General features: G+C 39.6%; 1 protein-coding gene across 1 annotated transcript in view; it reads right to left on the minus strand.

Annotated features, from left to right (window-relative positions):
* PLBD1 (phospholipase B domain containing 1) overlaps positions 1-22,142 on the minus strand; it is a 102,482-nt gene that overhangs the window by 67,754 nt on the left and 12,586 nt on the right. The window contains exons 2-3 of the mRNA XM_001370735.5: positions 18,522-18,860; positions 8,796-9,015 (exon numbers count right to left, since the gene is read on the minus strand). Coding sequence (XP_001370772.3) covers positions 8,796-9,015; positions 18,522-18,726 — 425 coding nt within the window. The 5' untranslated portion in view covers positions 18,727-18,860. The remainder of the gene's footprint in view (positions 1-8,795; positions 9,016-18,521; positions 18,861-22,142) is intronic.

The following is a 22,142-nucleotide window of genomic DNA, read 5'->3' on the forward strand; positions in this document are numbered from 1 at the left end:
TAAAAAACATCTCCTAGTATCCCTCTGTCCCCTTTGTTGGTATTGTGGGGTCTGCCTGTTAAATGTGTGTGTGTTTTTTTTTGTGGCCAGGTTCTTCACCTCCTCTATCTTTTTTGTTTGAACATTTCTGTGGTGTCCTGTAATTTCTTTTTTAGCGCATCTTTTCCCATTTCCTGCTCAAATTGTTCTCATATAGATATGTGGCTGTGTCTCTTAGTTCATTTAGGGAAATTGAATCATATTTTTGGAAGTAATTTCTAAAGAAATCCTTCAACCATTTATCACAACCTCGTAGAAATTGTCTCCTAACGTGTGCCAAAGATTCCTGGGAATCAGGATTAAAGCCCATTAATCCCTCAACATTTTCTAATAATCTGTCGATAAAGTTTGGAGAATGTTCTCTTTTTCCTTCTTGCAGTCTGTTAAACTTCCCCCATGCATTGGGACACTCAGACATTTGATTGCTTGTAACAAGTCTTCCTAAAGACATTTCTTTAGATAATGCATTGCTTAGGGGTTTTGCAAAATCAAAGAGAGGAGTCCTGTCTGGTCCTAGCAATAAAATTCTTGTGTGCTTGGGGGGTAAAAAGCTCCCCCAAAAGAATCTCAACATCCCCCAAATCAGGCTTATATAATCTAAAAGCTCTTTTTAGTTCTTTTAGCACTCTATGGGGTTCAGAAATGAATTTTGGTATTCTTTTTCACAGTGAATCCAAGTCTTGGGTGGTAAATGACTTGTGGGTCTTTGCATGTAAGATGCCAGAGTTGTCAGTCAGCTTTATCACATCTCAGAGAGGCATGATCTTGCTTGTTCCTGAGGTGCTTTCAGATGTATTATTGCCTTGAGTTTCATTTGTGCCTGCCATGGTATTCACCCCTACTGCCCCTAATGCTGTACCCTTAGTAGTCTTAGAGTCCTTGTCCATGTTAGTAGCACTATAGTCACTTCCCCAGTCACAATGTCCTTCACCTTTCCCATGTTTTCTTGTTTTTAATTATATACTCCTGACAAATTTCATTTAGAATGGGTTTCCGATCAAATAATGCCTCCAATCTATTGCCAAGGACCATTTTTTAAAACAGTTTTCTTCTTCATGATGATACTAGTTCCAACCTTGATGTAATTTAATGTCTGAACCATTGCCATGAAAACTACATATAATTGAGGGAGTGTTTCAGAGAAAAGACATATCTTAAGGTCCAAGAGGTTATTATGTTGACCATAGTACCTATAGTATTGTCAATTATTCCTGATATTGTGTTATATATTACACAATATCCCCAGTACACCATCAAAACCCCCATCACAGTTGCCCAGAATAACAACTCCAACATCATTTCCATATTCCTTTCTGTTGTTTCTACTTGTCTTGCTTCACTTAATTATCAATATGTCAGATACTAAGTGTTTATTTCTTTATAGGCGTTTCTTGATATTGTCTACTCTACGCAGGGGCTGTAACTGTTGACAGTTGACAGTTGAAAATGTCTGCTGTCAGACTTCTGGGTTTTTTCTTTATAGTAATCAAAATGTCTGATCCTATATACTGGGTGTTTTTGTCCTGCTCCTTAAAATGACTCTCTTCCCCTTTGTCAGCTTGTGACAGTTGAAAATGGTGGTACTTTTCCTGGGGTACCAAATTGTATTAGAGGGTTGGTTTGGGTAAAATGGAGAAAGAATAGATGATCTCAGAAAGTAGAAGGAGGGTGAGATGGATTCCCCCCTTCAGTCTTTTTCAAATATGTCTCTCCACTAACCCTGCCTTTACTCCCCTCTAATAACTGATTTAATGGGTGAACCTTTTCCCTTGGGGAAAAAGAGAGAAATCAGCTCTCTCCCCCTTCAATATGACAAGAAAGTCAATTTAAGGTAACTGACACTTTATTCTAACAAATGGGGGTTGGGGTAAGATAAGCAAGATGTTTGCAGGATGGATTTTATTGGAAAGAGGGTAGGGAAAGTCCCTGTCTGTCTAAAATATCTTTCTCCCTTCCCTCAAAGTTGAGAGACCCAGGCTTGTCAGCCTAGTCTCTAAGAAGTTCAGGGTTTGGTGAGCCCTGGTCTTAGCAAAGCAGAGCCAATGTCCAGACCCAGGGTGTCACAGAAGCTGTGTGAGATCTTCTGATTCTGTTCTTATTCTTTTCAGGTTCTGCCACAATTCTTGGTGTCTTTGGGGAAATGGTGGTTAGGATCAATGAAGGATTTTGTATGGCTCAGGAGAGAAATCTCAGATCAGCCTGTCACCCTTGCTGTCTCAGGATAGAGAGAGAGAGAGAGAGAGATCAACTGTCTCCCACCTGGAATCTCTCTTTTTTTCAAGATTCCAAGCCTCATCCACCATCCCCCACTGTGGATGCAAACTTCTGCATATCTTCCAGGCTCTGCCCTTCAAAGTCTCTGGATCATTCCTCTACCACAACTCCTCCACCTAAAACATAACTTTTCCAAGGGGAGGAAGAAAGGAGGGCACCCTACAGAGATACTGGCCAGCAAACACAGAGTCCAAATTACCTAAACAACGAGAGGATAAAACAGCATTATGCCCAAAACATAAAGCCTGAAAACAGTACAGAAAAAGCCCTAGAAGAAATGCAGAAATGCCCCAAGCACAACAGAAATCACGTTGGAAATACAATCAACAAGCCCATACTCTGATACAAGCTGAACAGGAATATGAAGAAGGGAAAAGCTCATTGATCCATTCCATAGCCAGGAAAAAACACAAATAATCCTCTCAATCAAGTAAAAACCTCTGCAGAAAGCACTTCATGATAAGCACTTATCTCACACTCACACATGAAGAAAGACATGTATAATCTTGACCAATAAATCTCTCTTGCACTCACTCAATACAAAAACTCACTCTACCCACACGCACACAATGGCAAAATAATCTTGCACACATACATGATCCTGTATGTTCCTGTAACCAGATGACAGAGATCCAGAGATTGACGATGAAGGTGAGACAAGTCAAGTATGTATTCAGTAAAGGTGAAGACATACAGACCTATGATAGCTTCGATCAACACCAGATGCCAGCAGAGACACAACTGGACAACCGGAAAGAACTTTAAATCCAGGACATTGTAGGAAATCAACTTCCATTAAAGGGTCACATGAAATTAAATGGCTGTACACATTAACATCACACTTAGGGAATTACATCCACATGCACACACAAATCTGCATAAGAAGAAAGAAGTTGATCCACCCATCAGACAATGAGAGAAGTGGAAATCGGGGATAATGTGAGTATGTACATCCATCACCACATATTTAGCACACAAAACATGAATCACACTGACCTTAGGGGCTGATTCATAAACAAGGACAGCCCATAAAATTGTATATTTGTAAATAACTCACTAGTAGAACTCATGCAGATAGGAAGGAAAAGTCTTTTCCTGTTTGAATGATTTCAAATCGGAGTATATATATAATTTGTATCATATGTAATATATGAGGAGAAATCATATAAGTACATATGTAAAGACTAACTATCTAATCTACTAACTTAAAGTAAGAAAAGGAATTAACACACTAACCCCTAACGGACAGGGACAGATTAGTTGGGGGGGAGGGAGGGGAGGGAATTTGTAACTAGAGAGTTAGCACGGGGACAGAACATACTATAATTTAAAAGATAGAAAATAGCATCTATCTAGCTATGATGAAAATGGTTCCATTTTAATAAGCATTATATATGTATAAGACAAAGACAGTTTATTTTTATTCAAGAGTTAAATGTTAGATTGTTTGGAATAGGAATATGCATTGTGTTTGCAGTTACAGATTAGCTAACAGATAGTATTGTTACATTGTACAAGCCATTATAACATGTGTGACCCTAACCCTCCTCCCACAACTCAGTCTTCAGCATGACTTTAGTGTAGCAGATAGATAGATCTAGATAAGGTTTGTTATTTTGGGAGAGGGGGCGTAGTAAATAGAATAGATAGATTACATTAGAAATCATTTAAGGTAAGTAAGTAGCATGGTATCAGATTGATTCCATGCTAAAAGACAAAATGGAGGAGTTATGGTAGAGGAATGATCCAAAGACTTTGAAGGGCAGAGCCTGGAAGACATGCAGAGGCTTGCAGCCACAGTGGGGAAGGTGGATGAGGCTTGGAATCTTGAGAGAAGGAGGGATTCCAGGTGGGAGACAGTTGATCTCTCTGACAGGCTGATCTGAGATTTCTCTCCTGAGCCATCACAAAATCCCTCATTGATCCTAACCACCATTTCCCCAAAGACACCAAGAAGTGTGACAGAACCTGAGAAGAATAAGAACAGAATCAGAAGATCTCACACAGCTTCTGTGACACCCTGGGTCTGGACATTGGCTCTGCTTTGCTAAGATCAGGGCTCACCAAACCCTGAACTTCTTAGAGACCAGGCTGATAAGCCTGGGTCTCTCAACTGGGGGGGGGGGCAGAGGGGGGAGAGAAAGATATTTTTAGAAAGACAGGGACTTTCCCTACCCTCTTTCCTATAAACTCCAACCTGCAGACATCTTGTTTATCTTACCCCAACCCCCATTTGTTAGAATAAAGTGTCAGTTATCTTAAATTGACTTCCTTGTCATATAGAAGGGGGAGAGAGCTGATTTCTCTCTTTTTCCCCAAGGGAAAAGGTTCACCCATTAAATCAGTTATTAGAGGGGAGTAAAGGCAGGGTTAGTGGAGAGACATATTTGAAAAAGACTGAAGGGGGGAATCCATCTCACCCTCCTTCTACTTTGAGATCATCTACTCTTTCTCCGTTATATCCAAACCACCCCTCTAATACAGTGGTACATTGGATAGAGGGCTGATCCTGGAGTCAGAAAGACCTGAGCACAAATCTAGCCTTAGACATGTACTAGCTGGGTGACCCTAAGCAAGTCACTTAACTCAACTGTAAAATGGGGGTGATGATAGCCCCTACCTTGCAGCAGAGATATTGTAAGGATCAAATGAGATAATATTATGGCACCTACTTAGCTTAGTAGGACAGCTAGACCTGGGGAGATCTTGGGATCAAATCTGGCTCAGGCACTTCTTAGCTATGTGACTCTGAGAAAGTCACTTGGTTCCATTCTTACTGTTCTTCTGCCTTGGAACACAACATCAATTCTAAGACAGATGGTAAGAATTTTTAAAAAATGAGATAATGTTCTTTAGGATGACTTTTAATGTCCCTCCCAATTCTAAGTTGTCTTTAGACTAATAGTCCCTCTATCAATGCAGACAAGACTACTGAGTACTAAAACTACCTTTCAAATTAAAGAAACCCAAGTGCTCTCTCTATACTTTCTTCAATAAGCTACTTTTGAACTGTAGAGTGGGCACCACTGAAGAAAAGGCCTCAAATATGCAAGACTCTCCTCAATCTGGCCTTTATCATCCCCTAAGCTCCAACACAAGCTTCTGATCCAGCCAGACTGGTGGAGAAGACACTCCTTGCCAAGGGATATGTCTGATTCATTCCAGTCTCCTATGTCTTTTCTCAGGGTGCCATCTCTACCTGGAATGCCCTTACCCGACCTTGCAGATCAGCCAAATCCCACTTAGCCTTCAAGGCATGGCTGGAGTTAAGTTGACTTCAAAAACTCTCCAGCCCACAGTGAATTTTCTCTCCTTTGATCTCCCATGTCCCTTATTAGCCCAACCACTCATTTGGCATTTAGCATGCAATGATTTGTATTTTTTACTTTTCATGTTTGTATCTTTTCTCCTTAACTAGAAAAGAACTTTTCCATGCTTCTCTGTGTCCCCTACAATCCCTAGCACCATGCTCAATAGATACTCAATAAATATCAACAGGCATTTAGTAAGAGTCTGCTCTGGGATAGGCACTATTGAACAGATGAAGGAAGAAGCTGCCTAGTAGTACCCTGATTATGTTTAAAGATGAAGTGGTTCTATGAGCTGAAATCAATTTACATGGCACATGTCTGCTCTTGTAGGCATTCCAGACACCTCTGCCACATGGAAGACTTGAGAACTTGGGCAACATAGCAAGCAGAAACAAAAGCAGAGCTCATTAAAAACTTTTTCACAATTCTTCGCATTGGTTTGCTACATGTAAAGACCCTTTTCTTATATTTTAGACTATTAGTTTACTGAGAAATATAGGTCCACTTGACTTTTCTGAATAAAAATCAGATTTGGACATATTCTCAGCATGGGTTGGCTCTAATCCTAGTGGTGTTTTTCATAATTTAAACAAGATAGGGCAGACAGAAATTCCTCCAGTTCACTGAAATACATTGCCTTTCCCCCTCTTCTATCCCCCTATCTGTAAAAGCTGTTTTAGCCACAGGTTGAAGAGAAGCTGCTCTGTTCTTGACTGTAACTGCTAAGAAGTGGCAAGATGAAGGCCTGTAGCTCTAGCTTGCTATAAGGGGCTTGTAGCTTGACTTTAAATAACTCCATTTTGTAAGCCCAGTCCATTTGAGTAAGTAGCATAGAGGCAAAGTACCTGTTGTTTTGACAGACATAATAAAAATTTTGTTACTTTGGTTGTTTTATTGTTTAGACATAATCTGGGGGATTAGGTAGGGGGGTGTAACCTCAGATAATGACCTCTTATTGAAGACCACCAATGGAAATTGCCAATGGCTTAGGTAATAAGCCACCAACCAGATACTAAGTGTAACTACTTAATGCTCTTAGTTAGAACCCTAAAAGCTGCTAAGTGGTCAGTAGGATCATCTCCTGAGGAGGTGCCCCCTACCCTATCCCCCCTACTCCTACCACATCAGCTCAGTAGGAGCTTATTGATGGAGAGTTACAAGAGAGGAAATGAACTTTGTGGAGACTCCCAATATGAGACAAGCTTTACCAAGATCTTTAGGAAACAGTTGGTGGCTTGTTCCTAGAGAGGTTAATGATTGTACTGTCTATAAGGCTGATAATAAATGCCTGACCTGAATAAAGAGTGACTGCATGCAATGATGAGTACAAGTCTAATTTTGTGTTATTTAGCTGTCAATATTCCCAACATAGAACATTAGCTATATTGCCCAACATTGAGGAAAATTTCTAGTCATTGTACATTCCATCAAAATTGATTTTTTTTTTATGATGAGCTTATTCATATCTTCTAAAGGACCTAAGAAGTGTAAACACTTATTAACATTTCCTTTAGCAGTTTTGAATGGGACAATCCCAATGCTCAAATGCTTTCATTCATGAATGGATACTCTGGTGCCATCTGTGTTGTATTATTGGAAATCATCCTCTTTTTTTTTCCCATTCAAAACCCCCCTAGTTTCTCTTCATCATACCTTATAGATTTTTCTATTTATGAATTTATCAGAAATATTTTTGAAATTATTTACATACTTAAGTTGTACAAGCTCTTGGGAGTAATAAGTTCTTTTCTCTTGGGTGTGAGGGATATGATGCAGGTCATCCTGGGAAGGGTTCTTAGACCATGATGCATGATAATTGAACATGTGACATAATAAAATCTCTAATGCCATTATTAGATTGATATCAGATATTTATTTAGTCCAAGTCAGCAACAACATGAAAAAAAGTCACTATGTCTTTAAAAATATAGGTATGGAGGACAGTGCTGTAAAAAGAAAGGGGGCCAAGTAATCTAAAACACTTTAAGTCCATGGAAGGATGAGAATGGATAAAAATGACTTGTAGCCTTATTTTTTCATTCTTGTTATTTTAATAAAATTTAGGAGAAAACATGAGTAAAACTTGCTTACAATGACTTAGCATCTATTGGTATTTGGTATTGGTATTGGTATATTGGTATTCTTGGTTATCTTGATTCAAGGTTAGAAAATTAGAAGGCTCTTGATTTTTATTTCTAGTTAACTTTGACCTGCAATATGGTTCTTAATAAATAACTCTGCTCGTTACTTTATTTCCCCATGTACAAACTGATTACTTGGGAGAATATATTTTGGACATTTCTTCAGCCAGCTTCCTACAGTGGTCAGATAGATAAAGAGAGTCACAAACTAGAACATTTATTACACTTGGTCTCATCTTGGGGAACTTTTATTTGTTATTATTTAGGGCTGTTATTTTCAAACTGTTTGGTTGTAATTCCCTAGAGAGTCAAAAAGTTAGTGCAATGGGTCGATGTGTCCATATGTACACCAAGTGTTGCCATTTTCATTTTGTTTTAGCTTTGGCAAGTCATATGATGCAATAAAATGAATTTCATGTGTATGATTTAAAAAAACTGGTATTTCTCTCTTTCTGGGCTAAAAGAATGACATGACTTTTTGCTTTTGTCAAAATGCCCTTCCTAAAGTTGCTTATCCTTGAAATTTATGAGGCATTTAATTTTCTTTCCCATATAAACAATATGAATTCATTTCAATACATTATCAAAAGCATAGTCATTGTTTGTCTTGCATTTCTCAGTTAACAACAACCAATAATATAACTATTGTCGAGTGAAATTGTTAAATATTTTCTGAAGAAACAGAGTTACTCAGACACAAAAATACTGGGAACTGCAGGCTTCGGTCTTTCCAGCAGTATGATCATAGGAGGGGTATGGAAGGGAAGGACTAGAGCTAGATTCTAGGTGCAAATACGAATACTATTTTACACATAAATATATACAAAACACATTATAATTTAAAATTTTAATATAAGGAGAGAAAAACTACAACTGGACATCAAAATGAAAGTCCATGATGGTGGGTATAGAGGTAGTATTAAAGGAAATATATAACAGGTAGTATGAAATGTTTTCATCAACCAGTCAACAAAAATTGATTAACCACTTTCTCTAAGTGCTAGGAATACAAAGGCAAAAAAATACTTACTGTGCAGTGAGGTAGCCTTCCAAAAAACCAGCTACAAACATGATAATCTCATCAGTCAAAGAATTAGCACCATAACCAGCTCTTATCTCCAAGATCCCCCAGCCTGTAGTTTGTATAGTGTCATTGTAAAATCCATATGCATCTCCATCTGGGTCTAAAGAATCTTTGACTTCTGCTGATGATGTTGAGGAGTTCCAATATACAGTGGCATAGTGGATTCCTGAAGGAGGGAGGGGGGGAAAATATATATATATATATATATATATATATATATATATATATATATATATATATATATATATATACACACACACACACACATATTATATATAGTCATTAAAAAAAACAACCAAACTTTTCTATGTTACCTGTACTTCCAACAATAGAGTATATATGGACTTAAGGTACTGAAAATACTAGCTCTTAGTTAACTCTGGAAGATTCACTATAACAGACTAGAATTTAGCCACATTTATGTTTAATGAAATCTAGACTGTTGGGGTGGAAAGTATGTCCATCTGTCTCTTGTTCAATTAAAGATGGTTGGAAGAGATCAGGCAGACTTTTGCTCAAATCCCATTAGAAGGGTCTGTTGGAACTCTTAACTTTGATTCTGATATCAGATTCTATTATTTTTTTACTTCAAAATTTTTATCTAATTAATTGATTTAGATTATTTTTCCATGGTTACATGATTCATATTATTTCCCTTCTCTCTTCCCACAGTCAACTAGCAGTTCCACTAGGTTTTACATATGTCATTGATCAAGACCTATTTCCATATTATTAATATTTGCATTAGGGCGATCATTTAAAGTCTATGTCCCCAATCATATCCCCATCAACCCATGTGATCAAGCAGTTGTTTTTCTTCTGTGTTTCTACTCCCCTAGTTCTTTCTCTGGATGTGGATAGTGTTCTTTCTTAGAATTGTCCTGGATTGTTGGATTGCTGCTAGTAGAGAAGTCCATTACATTTGATTGTGCCCCAGTGTATCAGTCTCTGTGTACAATGTTTTCCTGGTTCTGCTCTGTCTGCATTACTTCCTGGAGGTTGTTCCAGTCTCCATGGAATTCCTCCACTTTATTCCTTTGAGCACAATAGTATTCCATCACCAACAGATATCACAATTTGTTCAACCATTCCCCAATCAAAGGGCATCCCCTCATTTTCTAATTTTCAGATTCTATTATGATCCAATGGTAAATGACCATCACAATATAATTATTTCTTAGTATATCAAATTTCCACCTTGACAACTGTCTTTCTCAGCCTTCCACTGCTATTCATTGTCTCGATTCTATCTCAACTTCTTGGGACTTTAAGTACACAGTGGGGGCTTCTTGTCAAGGCTGCTATGAAGACAGGTAGAATACCTAACTCCCATATATTTAGAGCAGCAAAACCTTGAAGTCACTACCAGAATGAATAATAATCCAAAAATTCAATGAGACAAAACCAATCAGAAGCCTCTGGGCAAAAAGAAAAGAGAATCCTTGAATAAGGTCAACATAGGCAATGGGTAGCTTTCCAGTATGATCAGTCAAAACACATAACCTCCTGGATTCTGTGTCTGGAGGCAATAAGAGCAGAGAGCTCATCAGAGAAGACTGAAGGGTAATCAGAAAGTACCTGGGTTTTGAAGCAAAAAGGTAGTAGCAGTAAGCAGTGAGGAAATGAGTTCTCTCAATAGGAAACCCCAGACCCATGAGGTCTAATATTTTGTCTTCAGATTCCAGAGAAGGTCCTAAAGATCCAAATCTCTGAACCAAATTTAAGGGAGTTTAACCTTCAGAGGTGATGTTCTGCACAAGAACCCAGGGGATTAAAGGTAAGACCATTCAACCAAAACGGCAGCATGAGGCAGATCTTGGCCATGAAACAAAACTCCAATTCAGGAACTAAAGCTAGAGGTGAGTAAATCAAAGACAACAACTAGTATCCAAAATTATTGTACTTGGAAAGCCTGTTAAAAAAGATGGCAAGTAACCATACCAACTGCAAGTAGAGACTCAAAAGAAAAAATATATGTATATACATATATTTATTTTCCTCAAGAACTACATGTATGAAGAAATCAAGCAAGAGATTAAAAAAAATAAGAAAATAAGAGCTCAATAGGAAAGAAGTTGAAGGAGAATAAATAGCTTAGGGAAAAAGTTGTAAACCTTACCCAAGCAATGGACTTTCTGAAGGCCAAACCAACTTCTGCTAAGACCAAATATAAATTAATGACTCCATAAAACAGCAAGAAAAAAACTAAACAAAATCAAAAGAATTGAAGCAAGAATGACATGGATGAGATAGTGTGATGTGTTGTGAGCAGGAAGTTTCCAAGAGCAGAAGGTGGGTTAAGGAAGTCCAAAATCCATTCCTGAACTACTCCTTCACCCTTCTTGACCTCTTTTATAGTTTAATGAAGCCAGGGGACCCCCGTCTCAAAATAATGTGTTCAAATGCATAAATACAATTCATATAAAGGGTGACCCTATCATCTCTTTCTCCTTTATTTGGCCCTTGAGGAAATTTAGTGGGAACTGAGTGAATCATACTGCCTCTGTCTTGTAACTCAGTTCTGGATCTAGTTCAGTTCCCATTACATTATGGGTCTAGTCCAATTTCTGTCTTGTGAAAAGACTTTATTCAATTGTAAGAACTGTAAGAAAATATTTTTGCATTATTTAAATCGTTGGGAAGCTGAACCACCTCTTCTTCTGGCTTAGAGGTCCTTAACTAAGGACCTAAGTTATGTTGACCAAAAACCCAGTCAGATCTGAAGACTGATGTAAGGAGTTTTCTCACAATTATACATCTCAAGCAACCTATATGCTTTATGTGAAAACTGGCCCCCATACTGATAAATGAGTTATTGTTTCCAAGTTCCCTTGATTGAATACAAACTCTTGGGGCTGCGGGTGGACAACTCTTTTTCTGATTTCAAGGAAATGTACATGTTTATTCCCCACCCCAACTTGGAAAGTTCTAATCTTTCCTCCAATTAGAAATAGCTTTTTTGTTTTCTTTTAATTAATTGACCTTATTTGATCATTTTTTATGCAAGAGGTCTGTCTCCCCTATATTTGTGGTCCAGTGCCAAAGCTGAGGAAGGCCTTTTCCCAATTTATAAGGCAATTAATTTGTGTTGCTTAATAAACTGATATGCTTGGAAGCTGAAACTTTTGTTTCCTTAATCATTTCATTTTTTTACCCACTGCCATGGAAAGGAAGAGATTTAGCATAATTGTGAATAGATATTTAGCTATTTCCACTATTGTAGATGAACATTTTGATACTTAATAGTTGAAAAAGAATTTGATTTGCATATGTACCATTAATATGAATATACACATAAACACAACTTTCAGATAACATTTGAAGAGTTTTTGAGAGAAAATTTTTTGTGGTGAAAATTTGAGGACTTAGATCTTTTTATAATATGGACTGCTGCCTTACTTGTTTAGTAAAGTATGTTATATAAAAAGGGGGATGAACCTTTGTTGAAAACAAGAGGACCATAAATATAAAGAAACACATTTTCAAGGGCACCAAGGAGCTGGAGAGCCCATGGTTTTTAAAATTTCTTTTAAATTTTTTCTCAATTACATGTAAATGAAAATTTTTGACATTCTTTTTTAAAAATTTGAGTTCCAAATTCTCTCTCCCTTCTTTCTCCAGAACCTCTTTGAAAAGAAAAGCAGTTTCATACTGATTATATACATGCACTCATGCAAAACATTTCCATATTAGCCATATTGCAAAAGAAATCGCAGACCAAAAAATCTCAAGAATAATAAAATTTGGGGGCAGCTGGGTAGTTCAGTGGTTTGAGAGCCAGTCCTAGAGATGGGAGGTCCTAGGTTCAAATCTGGCCTCAGCCACTTCCCAGCTGTGTGACCCTGGGCAAGTCACTTGACCCCCATTGCCTAGCCCTTACCACTCTTCTGCCTTGGAGCCAATACACAGTATCGACTCCAAGACAGAAGGTGAGGGTTTAAAAAAAAAAAAGAATAAAATTTAAAAGGTATGTTTCAATCTGCATCCAGATTCCATCAGTTCTTTCTCTGGAAGTGGGTAGCATTTTAAATCATAAATCCTTCAGATTTGTTTTTTTGTTGTTCAATCATTTCAGTCATATCCAACTCTTTGTGACCTCATTTAGGGTTCTCATGGCAGAGACCCTGATGTGGTTTGCCATTTCCTTCTCCAGCTCATTTTACACATGAGGAAACTGAAGTAGACAGGATTAAGTGACTTGTCTAGGGTCACAGAGCTAGGAATTGTCTGAGGCCAGACTTGAACTCAGGAAGATGACATTCAATCTATTGTACCACCTGACTGCCTTCAGAATTGTAGGACCCATGTCTAAGCCTCCTTAGCTGGCATTCAATTCTTCTGCTTAATGGAATTCAACTTCTGCCATCTCTGGCACATCTTACCCACATCTGTTTTGAACTTTTTCTTAATCAGAATGATTTTATTTGTAGCTTAATTGTTTGGGATTTGCTTCAATCATTTAATTCAAGAAAATTTATCAAGAATGTATTATATGGGGCACCCTAGAGATGGGGGGTCCTGGATTCAAATCTAAGGCCTCAGAAAATCCTTAACTGTGTGACCCTGGGTAAGTCACCTAACCCCAGTTGCCTAGCCCTTATCATTCTTTACCTTGAAACTGGTAATTAGTATTGATTCTAAGACAGAAGATTAAAAAAAAAAAAAAGAATATGCTATATGAAAGGTACCATGCTAGAGAAAGCAAAACAGAAACAAAAAGTAAACAATGCTTGCCTTTAAGAAGGTTACATTTTCCTGCAGGGATACATCATAAACAGAAAATACACACAAAAGGATATAAAGTACTTTGGAACACACTCACAACCAAGGAGATGAAGAAAGACCTTGAGAAGGAGCTCTCCAGAGTAGAGCTAAAACAAGACTCCTTGCTTTCTTATGCCTTGACATCTCTGTCCTTCATTTGGGAAGACCTTCAGACAATTAATATCTTTATGGTACCTCCTTCCCTCCTTAATTGCCCACACTCAGCATTGGAATGCTGTCCTCCTCCCCTCTTAGCAGGGTCTGGCATTGGGGCAGCTAGGTTTTGGGTAGCTAGTATACTGAGAGCCAGGACTAGAGATGGGAGGTCCTGGGTTCCAATCTCACCTCAGACACATCCTAGCTGTGTGACCCTGTGCAAATCACTTAAAACCCATTGCCTAGCCCTTACCGCTCTTTTGCCTTGAAATCAAAACCAAAACTAAGATGGAAAGTAGGGTTTTTAAAAAATAAATAAGTAAATAAAAAGTTGTGGCCTTGTTGCCCTCTGCCTTCTGGAGTCTCAAGCTTTCTCTGAAGTATAACTTAACAGTACCATGAAGGAGCATTGGATTCAGAGCCAGGAGACCCAAGACAGAATCTCGTCTCTTCCACTTTCTGCCAATGTGAACTGTGTGTCATTTAATTCTGGGGAGCTTCAGTTTTCTAATTTGCAAAATGAAGGCATGGGACTAGATGGTCTCCAAGGACCCTTCCAGTTCTAAATCAATAATCCTATGACTCCCTACAAGAGGTCTTTTCTGGTCTTCTTAGTATTGCAAGTGCACTGCCACCTCTACCTTTCCCAAATAATTTCGTATTTGCTCTATCTATATTCTACTCTGTACATGTTGTTTTCCACAGTAGAATTCCTTGAAGGAAGCAGCAAGTTTCATTGTGGTGTTTGTATCTCTGGCACCTAAAAGAATCCCCAGGACATACATAGTAGGTGCTTCATAAATACTTGCTGGATGGAATTGTCTTGCCAAACTTTTAGAATCTGGGCTTTTTCTTTATCAGTAGTAGCCTCATTGAATCTTTATAGACAAGATGGGGGCACATTGTGTCTGGGCTAGAATATGTTGATTCTTGGTTTAAATAACTGTACACCTGAATTATTATGGAATTTGCAAGAGAAATCTCATCGTCCCTCAATGAGACTGAGCTACACATCTCAGGAGAGGAATGTGTCTTGTGGTGGTTTGCTTGAGCCAAACTTGCCAATCTATGGGGCTTTCACTATTTTCCTTGGGATGGTTAGGATGTGGTCCTAGGATTATACTGATTTTTATCCTTTAGATTAAACTGCCTTTCTAATTATTACTATGAATTGTCCCATATTTTAATAGGCTAAATAAAATTCTTGTCTTGAAGCATGATATAGAAGCTACTTAACATGATTAAGACAGCTTTTCTAGAAACATATCTAAAAATAAAATTTCCAACAGGCTTCAAAGTATAAATAGTATTTCCATGAGAGGCCTGAAAGTACTTGATTTGTAAAAGACCAAACCAAGTGCAAAACACACACACAAACCCCAACCCATACCCAAACCAAAATGTGGAAGAAAAAGAATCATGTGAGACTTCATAACTGATGCTAATATGACTTTAATGAAGTAAAAACGGAATTGAAATAGGGAAACTCTTCCTAAAATGGAACCATCTCTTTACCCTCTCTGGGGATGTTAATATGTTCATAAACTAGAAATTATAAAACTAAATCATTATAAAAGAAATTTAAAATCATTACTGTATTAGCTCAAGTTGTAATGAAGGATGTTTTGGTCTTTGATTCTAATTTGAATTGTCCAAGAAGAGAGAGAGCCAGAAAAGCACTTCTCTGGATGATAAAGAATAAAAAAAGGGGATGAACCTGGCAAAATTACCATGCTTGTAGAAGATATTAAATTCTCTGGAGTAAACACTACCAAGTCCTGAATAGAAACTGTAGGAAGTCGTGCAAGGCTCTAAGAGGGCAGAGCTGCAACAAAATGGGTTTCCAAGTAGGAAGTACATAAAAAAAAATCAAAACTCAACTTATGAGATGATGAACTTGGTGTTTGTTTTGATTTAATCCAACCCAATAAATACTTATTGAGTGGATTTGGCCTAACTACCCAGGCAAGAAAAAATAGATGTCCCAAGAATGCATCTTCTGCAGACTGATACCCGTCTGGTTGGAAAAGCCCTAGAGCTTGTCTATTAATACATCAAACTTAGACAAGTGTTTAAAAGAGATGATAAACTGGGGCCACGATGAACAAGTGGAGGAGCGAAGGCTGGATTTCCCTTTGGGACATTGTACTGTCAAACAACTCCAACCTTCTTCCTGAAACAAAAGTCTGTTAATAACACTTTTTCTTTTCTTTTTGTTTAGCATACCAATTTGATACCTTCTGTTTTTTTATCTCACACTCATTTCTGAATGTGTTCCTTTGCCCTCCTGTTCAGCAAAACCAAATGACATTGACAGTATCTGAGAGTGTATGGAATATCCCACACTCATGGTCCCCCTACCATAAAGGGAGGGAGGTGCTTGTCTCCAGGGTTACATTTGATAAGTATAATAATCTGCATTCAGTTCCACTGCAATCTCCTTCTTTGCTCTGTCCAATCCAGGTAGCCTATTCTCCTTTATCCACCTCCATCTGTAACTGAAGGTTTCACTACTGTGAAACTCCTGAGCTCTCATTGGTGAGTATTTCCCTTATTACAGGAGGAAAAATGGGATGTAAACCATCCTTTCCAAGACATACAAGGTGACTTTTACTTTGAGTGCAAAACCTCCAGCATTAGCTTCTAGGAAGATCCCAGTCAGGGCATATTTCAGTCATCTTTCAGTAGTACCCCAGGCTGAAAAAGGAATCTCGGGGACTTCCTATTACAGAACTGCATGGTTAACTTAAAGATGCCTAGGTCAACCTGCACTTCCTCAAGAACATTCTAACTTTAGGAGATAACTGCTCTTCAGCCTCAGAGTTAAGAACCTTTTATTTAAATGCAGTAGTCCAATGTATTTAAACTTGGTAGACTTGGTGCAAACATACTCAGCCTCTACCCCAGGTCCTAGATTTCCTGGCCCAACTGCCTAGGAATATAGCTTCTGTGTGGCTGCTGTTCCCATTGAAGAAACAATTGTACCCTGAGGCATACCTACGGAATCTGTCGGAATGTTCACACACATGCCACATTCTTCCTGGTAAAAATGCCAATCCTCTCTTCCTCCTATGCTAATCTTGCCTGGCATTAAAGGCCTGACTCAATTTCCCAACATAGTTTGATGTTTTTCTTTTCTTTTGATTCTCTCTCAACTTAGGGGGAACAAGCAGCACACCTCCCTTCTGCCTCCCCAAAATTCACACAATGAAAACATGGAGCTATTTCCCAAAAGAACAGTAGCAAAAAAAGGAGAGGCAAGGTGAGTGGTCAAGTAACTGTTAGCCCTTTCCCATTCCCCACATCTCCTTCATACTTCAGATTATCCTCCACTGTTAATACCAGCAGCACAAACACTATTCCCATTTCTGGGACAATCTCAACCCTCCCTAGCATACCTACTTCTAAAGTCATAGTGGCAGTACCTAAAAGCAGGACTGAAAATCAAATAGTATATAAAGATTTACAGAGGCATACTTAGATCTCAGATTGAGGAAAATGAGGGTTGAAGTTTTGCTTCTGACACACTGGGCAAGACACAACTTCTCAGTTCCTTCTAAGATTATAAACAGTAGAGTTGTGCCTGATATATTTGGGGGTAGAGTGGAAGAGTTCCCCTGACAGGGAATTCTCGGCACCTGTGAAATCTTGGGTCACTCCCTTCTTTTTGTCTGCCCCCCTTCCCCAATCGCTCAATTAGTACACTAAGATGATGTATTTATCCATTCGTTCCTTCATTTGCTTGTTTATTTATTAGCTGGAGTACAAAGGAGGGTGGGGGTGTACCACTCCTTCACAGTAAAGGCTGGGGATAGGGACTGGACCAGTGTTTTCTTGGGGGAGGGGAGCGGGACTAGTTGAAATGAATGTATTTGAAATTGATTAAAGAGGAACTCACATCTCCAGGGTGTGCTGAAATCACTTGTGATGTATTAACACTAGACCCAAAAGCAGCCCCACAACCTCCTCCTCCCAAGTTCAAATGAAAACATCTTCCCAATACCCCACCCCATTCTTGCGCAAGGTTAGCACCGAAATTAGATTATGAAATAAATAAAAAAGAATCCGCCCCAAAGCCTTCCACCTCTCCAAAGTTAATTTTTTCCAGTGGGAGATTACAAACCCCTCAAATACACCGAGGCGGTGTTGTGTAAGTTCCAACCTCTTTAGTAGGAGAGCCTGCCGGAATTCTGAGTCCTCCTCGAAAGTTAAATCCCGTTGCACATGAATTGGAGTTTTGTCTTGGGCCTCGGGAAAGATCTTTAGATGCCCTTATTGGAGGTTGTAGAGCCAACTCCAAACGAACGAGCGTTTAATACACGATCTGGGCAGGAAAACTTTCCAAGTACAACGATTTCGGACCAAACTTGTCTGGGTGCGAGACACAATGAGCCTCAGAGAAAAGCCTGGGACAGCTGAAGGTGCCGCTTGAAAAGGAGAGCTCAGTCTCTCCACGGAAAGAAGCCAGTTTCTTAGCATTCACCCAAAGCAACGAGCAGCTAGAAATAAACTTTGTGCCACTGACTGCAGCCTGGCAGAGCGGCGCGAAGCCGAGCGTGCGCCAGGTGGAACGAGGAGGGCGAAGGAGTGCGAGCTGCCCGCTGCCCTCCCCCAACCTCAGAGCTTTCCGACATCTGGGAGAGAGAATGGGGAACCGCTGCTGGGACAGACGTCCGACACGTTATCCCAGGAGCCAGAAGCTCGCCTCCCCGCAGCCCCCTGAAGCTCCCACTTGGGTACGGGGGCTCTCACCTGCTTGCGTCACTGGAGCCCCGAAAGTTAGCAGCAGCAGCAGCAGCACCTGCAACGGCCACAGCTGGAGCCGCCCGAAGCAGCTGAAGCGGGTCATTGCTGCGTTGGGGCTGCCTCCTCTCTGCCTCCGCTTTGATGTCTCTGGAGCCTCCCTCTGTGGCAACAGTTTGAGGAGTTCCCTTTCAGCCCCTCCCTGGTTCTCCATTAATTAACCTTGACTCGCCGAGGGGAGGGGTCCTGACTTGGCCCATGGAACAGACCACTTCCCGACTTGGCCGTTGTCTTAGAAGGGTATATTGATTTCTGCCTTCCTTTACCAGACTCCCCCGTAAACAGGAGCTGAAACGGAAATTCTCTACTTCACCACTGGTGTTTTGCTAATGCTCAGTGCCAGAGATCATTGGGGGTGGGGGTGAGGAGTGTGTGCTCAAGACTTCAATCAACAACCATGCATTAGGTGCCTCCACTAATTGATGTGAACCACAAAAATGCACGATTTATAAAAGAAGGGAGAAAGGAGGCAGGACAGAGAGGGACCTCTGGTAAGGAACACCCAGAAATCCAAATATTCATGCATTTGCTGCCTCAAGGATTGTTCCTAAATCTTTGAGGATAAAGTATGTGTCCTGTTCCTTTGTTTAAAACTTCCAGAAAAAAAAAGGCATTAAAATAATAGCCAATATCTAGCTAGGGCTTACTATGTGTCAACCACCCTAAGCACTTTACAATTATCTTCATAACAACCCTGAGAGGTAGGGACTGCCTTAGTTTTCCTTAAGTTTTCCTTAGTTTTCGTTTAAGGAAATTGAGGCAAACAGAGACTAAATGACTTGTCCAGCGTCATCCTTAATAAGTGTCTGAGAGAGGATTTAAACTCATGTCTTTCTGACCCGCCCTGAGCAAGTTTCTGGCCTCTTAGTGCCCTACTGGAACTCTGGGACTATAAATTGGAGGAGGACAGATCTACATTGTAGAGGGAATTTCCTCCTCTGGAAAGTGTCTATATTAATGAAATCATAGATCTAGTCCTGATCCCTCTCACAATGACTGAAGTTCTCTTTAGATCATGATTTATAAGGGATCATAGATTTGCAGTTGTAAGAATCATAGGGTTAGAAACAGCAAAGTGTTAAATTATAGACTGAATTATTAGGGGCACCTGTGGTTGCTTCTTTTCTAAAAGGGGCCTTAGAGTCCATCTAGTCCAACTCCCTCATTTTATAGGAACAGGTTTGCCCAATGAGTCAGTCAATAAATGTTTATTAAGCACCTAGTATATGCTAGGCATTGTGCTAAACAATGGGGATACAAAGAAAAGTAAAAGATAGATCCTGACTCAAGGACTTGTCTAATGGGAAGTGACCAAAACAAGAATCAATCTCAGATCCTCTGATCCCTTACCCAGAACTATTTTCAAATCTAGGGTGAAAGCATATTCCTATGTGGAGAGAAAAGAGTTAATTTGTTCTTCTCAGGGTGGGATTCCATTAGAGAAGGAAAACCTGTTTAGGAGTTCAGAATAACATCTCAAGGACATTTTGTTATTGCCATAGGCCCAGGGTTGAGAGATCTTTTATCTCAAAGAAAGCAAACCATTAGGCTATCCTGCCTTCTCATCTCCTCTGACCTTAGAAGTCAGAAGAGTCCCTCCTGAAGTCAAGAACTCTTCCTAACCTCCCCCCAGCCTGGTGAACCTCGTGATAGGACTCATGCTGGGAACAGCTGGGGGTGGTGGTGGTGGTGGTGGGGTTGTGTTCATGCTATGTAGTTTTTTGCTTTCTGATTGGGTACTTTCCTGCCTAGATTGTAAGTTTGGCCCCAGACCACAGGTATTGAACAGAGTGTGTGGGGGTTTGCTTCAAGAATCTATAAAATGCTTGTGTATGCACCCATGCATTGGGCATCGCCGCTAGGGTGTGACCTGTTCTCATGAGAAAGATGAAACCTTGCTTCTGGTCACTTAAGCTGTCTCTATTTCGTGCTTGCATTCCTCAGCAGGTCATGCTTTGGGGGGACGCTTTTCTTACCCCCCACCTTCTTTCTTGGGTTGCCTGCAGCTCTCCATCCTCCCTAATAGCCCAATAGTCTTCTGTTCTGCCTTATCTTGGGAGGGAGAAAAGCGATTTGATGGCCTCATTCATTGGGGTTCCAAGGACTTACTCTGCTAGCACTCTGGGAGTAGTATAGTGAATTTTTAAAAAGCCATCTGAGAGATGAAAGGAATGCTTAACACAAAGTAACGAATTCCCCACAGAGCTCGTGTTGGGACCATTTTCAGCCCAAGAGTGCACCTTCATGGGGAAAGCAGGGATACTTTCTCTATCCAAAGTAAAGGTGGGGAGCAGGGGACTGAAATGACAAGTGGTGAAGAAAAAAGGAGGAACTGGGAACAGCAAAGGAATTCTGTCCCGACAATAAATAACTAAGGAAATTGCCTTACTCATTCTGATTTAGTCCTGTGCTCTCCTGCCTGAATGCAATCCCAATTAATGACCATCACTGCTTAGTATCCAGCTTTCCGGATCCAGGGGCTCTTCTACGCCTTCTATAAAATAGGAAGTGGTGGGGACTGGGAAACAAATGAGGGTCAAGTCTTTCTTTAACTAGTGGTGTAAGATTAAGAAGACCCTAGGGGGCAGCTGGGCAGCTCAGTGACTCAGTGGAATTAGAACTAGGACAGGGAGGTTCTGGGTTCAAATTTAACCTCAGACACTTCCTTCCTACTTATAGGACCTTCAGGAAGTCACTTGACCCCCATTGTCTAGCCCTTACTGATCTTCTGCCTTGGAACCAACACATGGTATTGATTCTAAGATGGAAGGTGAGGGTTTAAAAAAAAAGAGGAAGAATAAGAAGACCCTGCAAAGAAGTTGGGTCTGGGTCTAATTTAGATGCTACTTGAAGCAGGAAGGCTGTTGGGTCAGTCCCATCCTGATTTCATGGCTTTTGAACATACAGAGCAAGTTAATCATCGTAAACTTTTGTTACCCTATAAAGGAAAGCAAATAGTTCTGACAAAGTGTCCTGTTGGACACCTTCCATTGGAGCCTACCAAATATGCAAATCAAAACATTCTTGTGTATCACAAAGTAAAACTTACTTTCCCCTTTGGGATTTCCTCTTTGCACATGGCCTCAACTCACTGCCTTTTAAACCTTTCTCTTACTCCTTTCTAAATGGGGCAGCTACATACCTGAGTAGAAGGTATGCATCCATCTTCCATATAGATGGGCTTTTGCTATCCAACAGCCTAGTTCTGGAATGATCTTCCTCACCTCTGGCTCTCAGAATCCCTGGTTTTCCTCAACTCTGCCCAAGCACTACTTTTTACATGAAGTCTTTTCTGATCCCTCCCCCGACTACTGATCTCTTTTATTTTTTATTATTTTTATTTTTATATTTATATTTATATATATTTATATTTATATTTATATTATTTTTATATTTATTTTGTATGTTTCTAAAAGTATAAATATTATACATCAATTGTACCCATAGGCTGGCAACTCCTTGAGGGCTAAGACTTTCAGTTTTGTCTTTGAATTCTTAGAGCTTGGCACACAGTAGATTCTTAACAAATGCTTGTTATTTGATTGATGTTTTTTAAACCCGTAGGGGGCA

This window comes from Monodelphis domestica, chromosome 5 (assembly GCF_027887165.1).
Source record: "Monodelphis domestica isolate mMonDom1 chromosome 5, mMonDom1.pri, whole genome shotgun sequence".
NCBI classification, from domain to species: Eukaryota; Metazoa; Chordata; class Mammalia; order Didelphimorphia; family Didelphidae; genus Monodelphis; species Monodelphis domestica.